This window comes from Phyllosticta capitalensis, assembly GCF_038381095.1.
Source record: "Phyllosticta capitalensis strain CBS 128856 chromosome Unknown BKA78scaffold_6, whole genome shotgun sequence".
NCBI lineage: Eukaryota > Fungi > Ascomycota > Dothideomycetes > Botryosphaeriales > Phyllostictaceae > Phyllosticta > Phyllosticta capitalensis.
Genome location: NW_027117444.1, coordinates 2,357,457 through 2,368,979, shown reverse-complemented (window position 1 = coordinate 2,368,979; position 11,523 = coordinate 2,357,457). Strand labels below are relative to the sequence as shown.

Genomic DNA, 11,523 nt, shown 5'->3' with positions numbered 1-11,523 from the left:
CTATCCAACTGTCTATTTCATCATCCATCATCAATCCACCATCTAGTCTCCTATCTATGCATTTAGTCTATATTATAGAAGAAAGGAAGCACCATCTCCTCCTCCCCTCCTCTCCTTTGATCTCTCTGCTTTGCACACGCCCATCTCCATCTCAATTTACTACTCTTATATCACATATCCACCCCCCTACAACCTTATTCATCAGCCAGCACCTCTCAACCTCCCCCAGGGTTGTAAGCAACGCAATATATTGCTTGGGTTGCGGCAATATTGCGCGCAACGCAACGCAACGCAACGCAATCAGGCCTGACCAATATAGGCAATCAATCAATATGGAGGTGATATTGCGTTGCCTTCATTGCTCTAATTACTTAGTTGCCCAGGATTACTAAATTGGGTAATAAGGTAGCTTTTTAAAGATTAATTCTTACACCTTTTGTTAGCTATACAAGTCTCCAAAATAATCAAAGAGATAGATATTGGTGTGGTTAATTTATTTTAACTTTTTCTAGCTGCTTAAGGAGATATTAGCTTTCAAGTGGCTTTCCCCTTGTGTTACCATAGGGGAGCACCTACTAAAAAGGGTAATTCCTAAGGACTTCAGCAACTAAGCAACGAAGGCAATTCAACGCAATCAGGGCCTATATTGAGCAACTAAAAGCAACACAATCGCTATAAATAATTACCCAGGGCAACGCAACGCAATCGAAGACGATATTGCGTTGCGTTGCGTTGCTTTCAACCCTGATCCCCCCCATAGCAACACCATGCATTGCACTAGCAATCGAACAGCCCTACACAAAACAATTCCCCCTCCCCTCCTCCCCATCGTATCATATTTCCGCACCAAGCGAATCAAATCTGCCGTCTGTCTGTCTGTCTGTCTGTCTGTCTGCCACTCCTGCTCGCACTGTCTATCTCACCTGAGGCTTAGGCTTTGGCTTGGACGTGGACTTACTTGGTTTAGGCTTAGGCTTTGGCTTACTTGGGCTTTTTCTTTTTTTCTCTTTATTGTTTGTTCCTACTATATGTTCCTACGTGGTTGATTCAGATGCTGGCTGCTGGCTGCTGGCTGCTGCACAAATTGACTGAATGGACATAGGGCTAGGAAGGTGATGGTGGAGTGGAGTGGAATTGTAGAGCATAGGGGAGAGACACGACGGGTACAGGGACAGGAATAGATAGCGACTCTAGACTTGTTGCTGCGTTAAAGATTGGATTAAAAGCGTGCATGTAGTCGGTTTAGCCAAGGGAGCAAGGGAGAGATGTGGTGGGTACACGTATACGTATATACAAGTACGATTGGTGGTGTAGATGGACTGCTGCTGTACCTAGATGCCTACGTATTGTACATGCATACCTACGCACATCTCACACACACATCTCCACGTTACAATCCTCGCTTTGCATGCAGAAACGATTGAATAATCTCAACGAGTCTCGTCGCCCTCAGCCCCCACCACCATCGTCGCCGCCCCTACCATCGCCGTCGCCTTCGACTCCCACCTCGACTTTGATCGCTGCAGCACCGTTACCACTGCCACCGCTCCCTTTGCTCCTGGCCGATTTGACGCTCTTTGTCGCTGCTCCTCCTTTGCCTCTCCCCCGAACAGCTTCCCTTCCCTCGCGTCCCTCACAATCCTCGTCATCCGCGTCAACCTCCATTTCCACATCCTCCGCACCCTCCGCGCCAGCAGCAGCAGCACTAGCAGTAGCAGCCTGCGCCGCCGCCGCAGCATCAAACCAATCCATGCCGCCCACTCCTGCCCCCAACCCCGCTCCCACGCCCATCCCTCCTGCTCCCCCCAGCATATCCGGCAGCGGCAAGTACTGTATCCACGGCAGCATGCTCGCCCCAGAGTCGCCGCCGCCGCCGCCAAAAACCCCCAGCGCCGCGCTCATGTCGATGTCTTGGGACTCGATCAGCAGCGAGTCGCCAAAGTAGTACGGGCCGCCTGCTGCTGCTGCTGGTCCTGCTGGGGCGGAGGCGGACGTGGGGGAGGCGTTGGGGTTGCTGTTGCGCTGGTTATGGTTATGATTGTGGTGATGCGAGGAGGATGGTTGCGGCGGCGACGAGGACGAGGGCGCGCGTTGGGTCTGCGTTTGCGTTTGCGCGTGGTTGCCATGCTGCGGCTGCGCAAAAACGTGATGATGGGGGTGAGGATGCGGATGATGGTGGGCATGCGACGAAGGCGAAAAGGGGGCCGTGGGCGACGCGTGCGCGCCATTGCGCGGTGGCGACGTGTTGGAAAAGGGGGAGTGCAGGTTGAGGAGGAGGTCGGCGTCAGAGACGAGCGGGGTGGGGTGGTCGGCGAGGTGGTGGAAGGCAGAGGCATGGCGGGTGGACGGAGGAGGAGGGTGCATGCCGGATGATGATGGCGGTGGAGGACTGAACATGGGGCCTTGGTGGCGCGAGAGCGTCGTGGTTGTTGGGTTTGGAGGCGACATGTGGGAATGGTGGTGGCTCATCATCCCACCACGCGAATGCTGCTGCTGCTGGCCTTGGGCCATGACGGAGGATATCGACACGCCCATGTCCTGCGAGCGGCGCTGGGATCCTTCGCGGTTTTCGGTGGGATACAACACGGCGAGGCTTGTGCTTGGAGAGTTCATGGTCCCCGTCAAAGACCATCCGATTGCTAGAGCCAGTTAGCTGCTGATATGAATTTGCGTGGCCAACGTACCTTGACCGGCATCTCCCATTGGCGAGGCAGAGAAGCCAAAACTTGGACCACCTCCCGCTTGGAGACCAGACACTGGTTCCGACTCTTTTTCCCCTCCTGATGGTGCCACATATGCGCCCCAGGATAGCTTGCGCCGCCAACCAGGGGTGTTGAACGACGGCTCGGGCCGCGGCACCTCGAGAGCAGACTCCATCTCTTCCCGCGTGTACAACAGCGGATCCACAACCCCCTTGGCCTTTTGGTCAAGCACGGTCAGAATGTACTTGGTGCCTGCCCAGTATTGCTCAAGAGACTGCAGCGCGCGGTAGCAGCGTTGGTAATTGGCATTGGCCGCGCTGGCGAGGAGCGAATGTCTCATTGCATCCTTGCCATTCTTGCCCGCCTTCCACGGCGGTTGTACCGAGCCGTCGTAGTTGTCGGGCGTCGGAGGATCAGTCGTGTCATGGGAAACATCTTCAAGAGGGGGTGACGCATGACGTGAGTGGGGATTCGACGACGCCGACTGCAGGGCGCTCTCCTTGAGAAAGGCACATGCGGCAATGTAGATGGGTTGACTGTTCGAGTTAGCTTTGAAACAAAGTTTGAGAGTGCCGATCTTGCCTTGTAAAGGGATTCCCAAACCCTGCCCTGTTGACGTCGGCCAGCTCGGCAAAGGCGAGAATGTCGGCAATGGTTTTGGCGGACGACATTGACAGCTCATGGCTGTTTGGCAACAGCTGCTGAATCTCTCCCTCAAACGTCTTGAGCAACGTCGGCTCATGCAAAAGGACTATAAGCGTGTGAAACCAAAAATGCAGCAATATAAAGTTTGTGCCCTGGCCAGTGCGGAGGTAATGCTGAAAGTTCATGACACTAAAGTGCAATCGAGGCGACAGATTCTGGTAAATTTCAGTCAACAGGCTCTCCATCGAACCCAGCTGCTTTATCACGTCGGGCGTGACGTGCGATACTGCTTTGATGTCATTGAGAATATCAGTCACGCGTCCGTAGAGATGAATGACTCGAATCAGAGCAGGAAGAGGCAGTGGGTCTCCAGTCATGCGGTCCACCGTGTCCAACGACGGAAATGCCAGTTCAATGTCCTTGTCCCTGATGGAGACGGGTCGCCCTGTGCCAGACGAGACGACTCGGTCGAGGAAAAACACGGACCAAAACGTGTCAACCCTCTCCCGTTCTACAGCCCGGAGCTCCTCGATGGCTTGCAAGTCTTTTGGAGTCTCGGGAGAAGCGCCCGTGGTCTGGTCACGTTCAGGGGCAGGCTTGCGGCCCTTTTTCACAGATACGCTGGCAGGTTTCTGGCCGACGCGGCCCTCGTACTTGAGTCCTTGCAAGGTCTGCATGCCCAAATCCTGGGCCATGCGAATGGCAATGCCAAGATACATCCACAGACCAGAGTCGCGGCTGGCACCAAACTCGTCATAGGCCAGCAACAGCGCAGCCTGCACGACGGCAATACTGGGGCATGCAAACGTGTCCGCAATGGCCGACTTGGCCCTGTGTGCAAAGGCTTGACCGCGTTCAGACGGCGCACACCCCGTGTGGTCTCCCTCGTTGTCAGAATGTCGACCCCCGGCCAACAGGGGGTCACTGGAAAATCTTGCGGCAAGAGCGCAGACGGCATCTACGAGTATGGCATCGACCTGCTTTTCTTCGAGGTCGCGCATGAAGCGCTCCTCTTGCAAGAATGGAAAGTTGCAGCCAAGGTGCCGGAAAAAGGTCTTGCAGAGTTGTGTAATCAGTGGAGGAGGTGGGACGGAAGAGGTGTCGTACATGGGAATGTCTGCGGGGGTGTAGGATTCGGTCGACGCTTGCTGGGGAGTGACGCGACCCAGCGATGAAGCTGTGGGCGGTGGGGGCGATTGTAGTCCTTGAAGCGGTTGGCAATCCGATGCAACCCAGATTGAACGAGACATACCATCTGTTGATGTACCTGTGCCGCTATGCTGCTTGCCCTTGACCTTGACCACCATTTGTTTGAATCCTGGCATGATGGCAGTTGGCCCAAAGTAGCGAAAGTAAGGCATTCGGTTGCGGATGCTGAGGCTCAAGGCATGGCGACCTTGTTCGTGTCAGCCGACGTACACTTTCCCAGCCATCAATGTCTTACTTGAGCTCTGACTGCCATCCTCTCCGGCAGGACTTGGGCCAGAGGTTGCAGCGGCCTCCAAATTTGGGTCAATGTTGGAAAAATGGTTCGGTGGCGCATTATTACCGGGTGGCTGCACAACGGTCGACTGCTTTTGGACTTGCGAGGGGGAGCGCGCACGTTGTTTCTGAGCAGCCAACGGTCTGGAGTCTGCATCGGCGGGAGTCTTGGGCTGGTCGGGATCTGGGCCGTAGCCGCCGCAGCTGTGATTATTTTTGAGGCAAGTTTCGCACGAAGGACGTTCGCCAGAGCAGCGAGTCTTGCGACGGCGGCAGGTCAGACATGCCGAGTTGATTCTTCTGCGTTTTGCGTAGGGGCCGTCGGTGTTTGTGACGAAGCGGATGGCCTTGGGTTGCGGCAGGGGAGAATTTTGAGAAGTATCGTGATCCATGGCCGTCGTGGGAGGCGAGCTTGATGGTTGGGGGTGGGGTGATGGCTACCGGGAGAGGGAGAGCCTGACACGCATCGAGGCGCAACTTTTTGGGGATGCGACTGGAGGAGATGGCGTCGTCCTGGTGGTGAGGATTGGATGGACAGAGATGTATTCAGGTCGCAATAATGGAACTGGAACTCGGGCCTTCGAATGGGCGACCTGTGACCACGCGCGCACGGCGGACCGGGCGGCGCTGAGCTAGGAGCAGTAAAGTGGAAAATGCCGTGGATGCAGGCCGGACGAGTTGACGATGCGGTTGCAACGACGACGACAACAGAGTCATTGTGCCTCGTGGGCTCGAGTCTGGCCGAACAGAGACAGAAATGAAGAAAAAGAGCTGCGTTCGTCCGGCTCGTCTCTTCGTGTGCCGCCCCCAGGAGCCGTGGCCGTGGCCGTGGCTGGTAGAGGGCGAGGGCGAGGGCGGGATGCGGGAGAACAATGCCAATGGAATGTTCTTTGGGCCACGAATCAGCCAGCCAGCATATGCATGCCGCCTGCTGTCGACCATGTCAGCGGCCGACTGTTATACGACAGGAAATAAAGCAGTTGTGTGGTGAGGCAAACAGCCCAGACGACGTCTAGTCAGTTTACCCCAGACCCCGCGTAGGGACGAGGGTGGCACTGGCTGCCTCGACACGGGGACATGGAGACAAAAGGCGGTGAGCGCCGGCAATTGGACGACCGTTTACGGACCATGTCACTATTTCCATCTTTCAAACCTCACCACCATGGACCTCATCGCCCGCTCCTCCGCACGCCGTCTCAGGCCGTCCGTCGCCCTCTCACGATGCCTCCACTCGTCGCGTCCCGTTCCCGCCAATCCTCTGCCGCATCCTACAACCCCAGGTCCGCCTCCAGGTCCGCCTAAGCCAGCCGCCTCGACGCCCCAAGAACGCGTCGCCCGCAAGCTGCAGCAGGCCGAGCTCGTCAAAAAGGGCCAAGAACTCAAGGCCAAGCCCTCGTCGGCCCTCAAGAAGCGCTTCTGGAGCAATGTTCACGTAAAGCAAACCCCAGGTACCAAGCGTCGTCAACCAGCCATGGCGTCGCATCAAATGCTGACCCGCGTCAGATGGCCACCAAATCCTGCTTGACACCCGCCCGGTGCGCACTCCCTCCAAGGACGTTCTTACCATCCCCGCAAACAAGCCACAGCTCGCCGCCGCCATTGCTCTCGAGTGGGACCTCCTCGTCAACGCCCAGCAAGCCCTCAAACAACACTACATACCATTGACGTCGCTAGTTTCGCGCGCCTTGGACATTGAAACGGCAGAGGCAAAGGGCGACCGGTCCATTCGCGACAGCATTGTCCGAATGTTGCTTAGATATCTCAGCACCGACACACTGCTGTGCTGGGTGCCGGAGAAAAACACCCACGACCCCGCAGGCGTGAATGACAAGGGCGAGAGCTTGCGACAGGTGCAAATCCGCACGGCGCAACCAATCATCAACTTTCTCAGCACCAAGCTGTGGCCTGGTGTCGAGATCAAGCCCATCCTCGAGACGGACAGCATTTTCCCGACGGAGCAGCCGCAAAACACAAAGGAAGTGATTCAGGGATGGGCGTCGACACTGCCGGCGTACGAACTGGCGGCGCTAGAGCGCGGAGTTCTCGCGAGCAAGAGTTTGCTCGTAGCCAGCCGGCTGCTGGTGGACTGGAGTCCGGAATTTGTGCATTTGCACGAGACTGAGGCGAACAGGCAGCGGTTTGGCATCGAGGAAGCAGCGGAAGCCAGCACGCTCGAGGTCAGCTGGCAGACGGGCATGTGGGGAGAAGTCGAGGACACGCATGATGTAGACAAGGAGGATGTGCGACGGCAGCTCGGCAGCGTAATTGTGCTGGTGAGCGGATAGTTGTAGCGATGTACTGTAGATATGCACAATGACCTAGTGATGCGCGTCCATGGGCTTGCCGTCTCCCGTCAGCCTGTCCGAGCGCCTGGAGCGGGCGCTAGCTGGGGACACGACTCCACGAGGAATTCCTTCCCAGCAGCCACCTCTTTGCACACCATTCCCATACCTTTGCCGCTACCATCTGTCTCCCGTCTGCCCTTGCATATTTTCGTTGTTAGCGGACTTCAGGTTGGTCTCCCTGGCTGGCCTGTTTCCGGCCTTGAGCTCTCCTCTGGGCCTGGCGAGCTGTCGAACCCCTGTCGCGCCAGTCAATCAAGCCGCTGACCTCCAACATAAGCTACGTGGACCATGGACGGGCAAGTTTCCCTTAACCTCTCCCTCCAGCCTTCCACCGCCACACCGCACTCCCGAACCCTTGCACTGACGTTCGTATTTCAGCCATCGGAGGACAAAGTCGGCCCAGGTCAAGTCCTTGATGAAGCGCGTCAGCTCCAAGCAAGACGTCACCGACGACGCCGACCTCAACCCTTCTCAGCCCTCTGCGACCCCAAACTCCTCTCGCCACAGCATCCAGATTCCCCGCAACCGCCCTCATCTTTCCACCACAATGTCCAATTCCGCCGCATCAGACACCCTTCCCGCCTCGTCGCCCTCCGTTTCGCAACCGAGTCATTCGCCCCTCTCGCCTAGTGCTTCCAAGGGCGCCTCCATCGAGCAGTCGGTGCGATTATTCCGCATCTTCGAGGCCCTGAGAAATGGAGACACGGCCGCCATCTCCAAGGCCATTCGCGACGAAGCTGCCACCTCGCCAGGTCCCAGACAGAGCACCACCTCCATATCCTCGACCTCGACCCGTCTTGAAGGCACAACCATTCTGCACTTGGCAATACAATGCGCAGAGATACCTGTCATCGAGTTTGTTCTGTCGCACGCAGGCGCTGGAGTTGACGTGAATGGGCGGGACAAGGATGGCAACACGCCTCTGCATCTTGCCGCCCAGCTTGGGAGAGCGCCAGTCGTGCGCATGTTGTTGGACCAAAAGGATGTCAACGATTCCCTGACCAACTACTACGCTCAGACTCCGCTCGACCTCGCCCGAACACCAGAAATCTTTCAGATGCTGCAGCTTTCGCGTTCCATCTTTATCGAAACCAACGTCAAGAAGATTCAAGAGCTGGTCGAATCGGGCGACTACAAAGGGTTGGAGGCACTTCTCAGTGATCACCGCATCAAGACGACGCTGGACGTCAATGGCGGAGAGCTGACCAAGGATCCCGACACCGTCGCAACTGGCGGGACTCTGCTCCACGAGGCAGCACGGAAAAAGGACATGCAGCTCATCCAACTCTTGTTGCTCAATGGTGCAGACCCATTTCGTCGGGATCGCAAGGGCAAGCTGCCCCAAGATGTGACCAAGGACGACAAGACCAAGGCAATCCTCAAAAAGTCGCCCGCGGCCGCGGCTGCGCAGCGCGGAATACAGGAGAAGACTATACTCGGAGGGGCTGTCGCAGCCACGGGTGTCGCTGCAGCCGAGGTCGCGCTTGGGGCAAAGGAGGGTCGGGAGATGAAGGGTTACTTGAAAAAGTGGACCAACTACACTGGTGGATACAAGTTGAGATGGTTCGTGCTCGAGGATGGAGTGCTGAGTTACTACAAACACCAGGGTGAGTAAGTTTTCCAAGCAGGTCGACTCGTCTAACATTGACAGATGATGCTGGATCCGCTTGCCGTGGCGCCATCAACATGAGGATCGCCAAATTGCACATGGACCCCCAAGACAAGCTTCGGTTTGAGATTCACGGCAAGTCGTCGGTCAAGTATCACCTCAAGGCGAACCACCAAGTTGAAGCTAAGCGCTGGTTTTGGGCTCTGAACAATGCGATACAGTGGGCAAAAGATGAGGCGCGCGAGGAGGAGAAGAGACAAGTTCGAGAGACGGAAGCGTTGCGGCAGGCCAAAATGGAACAAGTCACATCTCCGCGCGAGGGCGATGCTCAGAGCAGTAGCAGCTCGCGACCCAACAGACGTAAGCTCTCCAGACAAGATCTCGTCCAATTACTAACCTCTACAAGAATCTCTTCTCAGCCCCTCTTCGGCCAATTTGGGAGTTCCGCTTTCCACAACGCGGACGGGAGCGAGCAGCGGTGAGGAGGATGAAACTGGAGCAAATAGCGCTTACGATGCTAGCCTTGTTGGCGAGGGTAGTCGGCAGGAAAGCGTCTCTGGAACCAACCACATTGGCGATCTGGACGACGATGACTACGGCGATGACAGCAGCCACGAGCAGCAGAACCCCTCGGCTACCAAGGACGCTTTCAACATTACGGCACAATCTGCCAAACTCCAACTCGACCTGCTCACTCGGGTGTCTGAAGCTCTGCAGTCAGAAAAGAACAAGAACCCCTCCATGGCCATTTCAGACCCCGTTGCAATGCAGGCCATTGCTTCGTACGAGTCGGCAGTCAGTAATCTCAAGGGTCTTGTTGGAGACTTGCTGCGTATCGCAAGAGACCGCGACGCCTACTGGCAATACAGACTGGATCGCGAGGCCAATGTCCGCCGCATGTGGGAGGAGAGCATGGCCAAGGTTGCTCGAGAGCAGGAAGAGCTGGAGAGCAGAATCGGCCAGTCAGAAGAAAAGAGAAAGCGCACCAAAAAGGCTCTGCGAGACGCCTTGCAAGGCGTTCAAATAGACGCCGCCGCGGATAAGAGTGAAGCCATTGCAGAAGTCATTTCTGAAAAGGACGAGGAAGAGGCCGAGGCACGACCCAAGACCAGCGGCACCGTTGCAAGACCCAACGCACTCGCCGTCTTGTCAGACTCGGAATCCGATGACGAAGAGTTTTTCGACGCCATTCAAGAAGGAGAGGTCGAGGTTGTGGACGCCTACCACGCGCCGCCTCCTGAGCCAGAGAAAAAGGACGACGAAGAGCAACCGCCGCCGGAGCAGGACGTGAGACTAGCCAAGGCAAAGGAAATTGAGCCGGCATTTGTTGGCTATGAAGACCCTCCCCGCGCCAAGCTGGGCCTCGACGAGGACAACCGGCCGCGGATCTCTCTCTGGGTGAGTTTTCAAGGTGTATTACATGACCACTCCTAACAATTTGTAGGGTATTCTCAAGTCCATGATTGGCAAAGACATGACCAAAATGACGTTGCCCGTCTCGTTCAACGAGCCAACATCCCTCCTGCAGCGTGTGGCCGAAGACATGGAGTACACGGAGCTGCTCGACACGGCTTCGGAGCGTGCCGACTCGACTGAGCGCATGGTCTACGTCGCAGCCTTTGCAGCATCCGAGTATGCTTCGACCATTGGACGCGTGGCCAAGCCCTTCAACCCTTTGCTGGGCGAGACGTTTGAATACGCCAGGCCAGACAAGGGCTACCGGTTCTTCGTCGAGCAAGTCTCGCACCACCCGCCCATCGGCGCGGCCTATGCTGAGTCGGCCAAGTGGGACTACTGGGGCGAGTCGGCTGTCAAGTCCAAGTTTTACGGCCGGTCGTTCGACATCAACCCGCTGGGGACGTGGTTCCTGCGGCTGCGGCCCAGCTCGGGCGGCGAGGAGCTGTACACGTGGAAAAAGGTCACGTCGTCGGTCATTGGCATCATCACGGGCAACCCGACGGTCGACAACTACGGGCCCATGGAGGTCAAGAACCACACGACGGGCGAGGTGTGCATCCTCGACTTCAAGCCGCGCGGCTGGAAGGCCAGCTCGGCGTACCAAGTCGCGGGCAAGGTCATGGACGCATCAGGCCAGACGCGCTGGAGCATGGGCGGCCGCTGGAACGACAAGCTCTACGCGCGCCTCACCCCCGGCTTCGACGACGGCGAAAACGTCGGCTCCAAGCACGACAAGCAAGCCATCCTGGTGTGGCAATGCCACGAGCGCCCCACCGGCATCCCCTTCAACCTCACGCCCTTCGTCGTCACCCTCAACGCGCTCCCAGACAAGCTCCGCCCCGTCCTCGCCCCCACCGACACGCGCCTCCGCCCCGACCAGCGCGCCATGGAGGACGGCCAGTACGACCGCGCCGCCGACGAGAAGAACCGCGTCGAGGAGAAGCAGCGCGCGCGCCGCCGCGAGCGCGAGGCCGCTGGCGAGCACTTTGAGCCGCGCTGGTTCCGCCGCGCCACGGACGACGTCACCGGCGAGGAGTACTGGGCCTTTGATGGCGCGTATTGGCGTGTTAGGGATCGCGTTGCGCGTGGCGAGGCGGAGTGGACGCAGGAGGGTCTGGAGGATATTTTTTAGGCGATGCGCCTGCTGAGCGACTGATGTCTGTCGCGAGCAGAAATGGCGGCGAGAGTGCCCGCTCGGCGTGTGTGTGGGTTGGGAGATGGGTCGTGGGGTTACCTCTCTTCTTCTCGTTCCTCCTTCCTTCTTCCATTCCTCTTTGTACAT

At 57.3% G+C, this 11,523-nt stretch overlaps 3 protein-coding genes across 3 annotated transcripts; 2 read left to right on the top strand and 1 right to left on the bottom strand.

Annotated features, from left to right (window-relative positions):
* Window positions 1-1,381: 1,381 nt before the first annotated feature.
* Window positions 1,382-5,367, bottom strand: BKA78DRAFT_157620 (fungal-specific transcription factor domain-containing protein). The gene is made up of 5 exons (XM_066883048.1): window positions 4,792-5,367; window positions 4,600-4,743; window positions 3,285-4,551; window positions 2,685-3,238; window positions 1,382-2,639 (listed from the first exon to the last, which is right to left on the bottom strand). Exons 1-5 carry the CDS (start codon window positions 5,219-5,221, stop codon window positions 1,450-1,452), a joined length of 3,585 nt encoding a protein of 1,194 aa, XP_066743831.1. The 5' UTR covers window positions 5,222-5,367; the 3' UTR covers window positions 1,382-1,449.
* Window positions 5,368-5,991: 624 nt separating this feature from the next.
* BKA78DRAFT_251872 (ATP12 chaperone protein) lies at window positions 5,992-7,114 on the top strand (the record flags this gene model as incomplete). The annotated part of the gene is made up of 2 exons (XM_066884686.1): window positions 5,992-6,277; window positions 6,333-7,114. The coding sequence occupies 2 exons, from the start codon at window positions 5,992-5,994 to the stop codon at window positions 7,112-7,114; spliced, it is 1,068 nt and encodes a 355-aa protein (XP_066743830.1).
* A 475-nt stretch (window positions 7,115-7,589) lies between these two features.
* BKA78DRAFT_296791 (Oxysterol-binding protein-domain-containing protein) lies at window positions 7,590-11,373 on the top strand (the record flags this gene model as incomplete). Its single annotated transcript, XM_066886664.1, has 4 exons — window positions 7,590-8,781; window positions 8,826-9,143; window positions 9,190-10,181; window positions 10,228-11,373. 4 exons carry the CDS (start codon window positions 7,590-7,592, stop codon window positions 11,371-11,373), a joined length of 3,648 nt encoding a protein of 1,215 aa, XP_066743829.1.
* Between the last annotated feature and the right edge of the window lie 150 nt (window positions 11,374-11,523).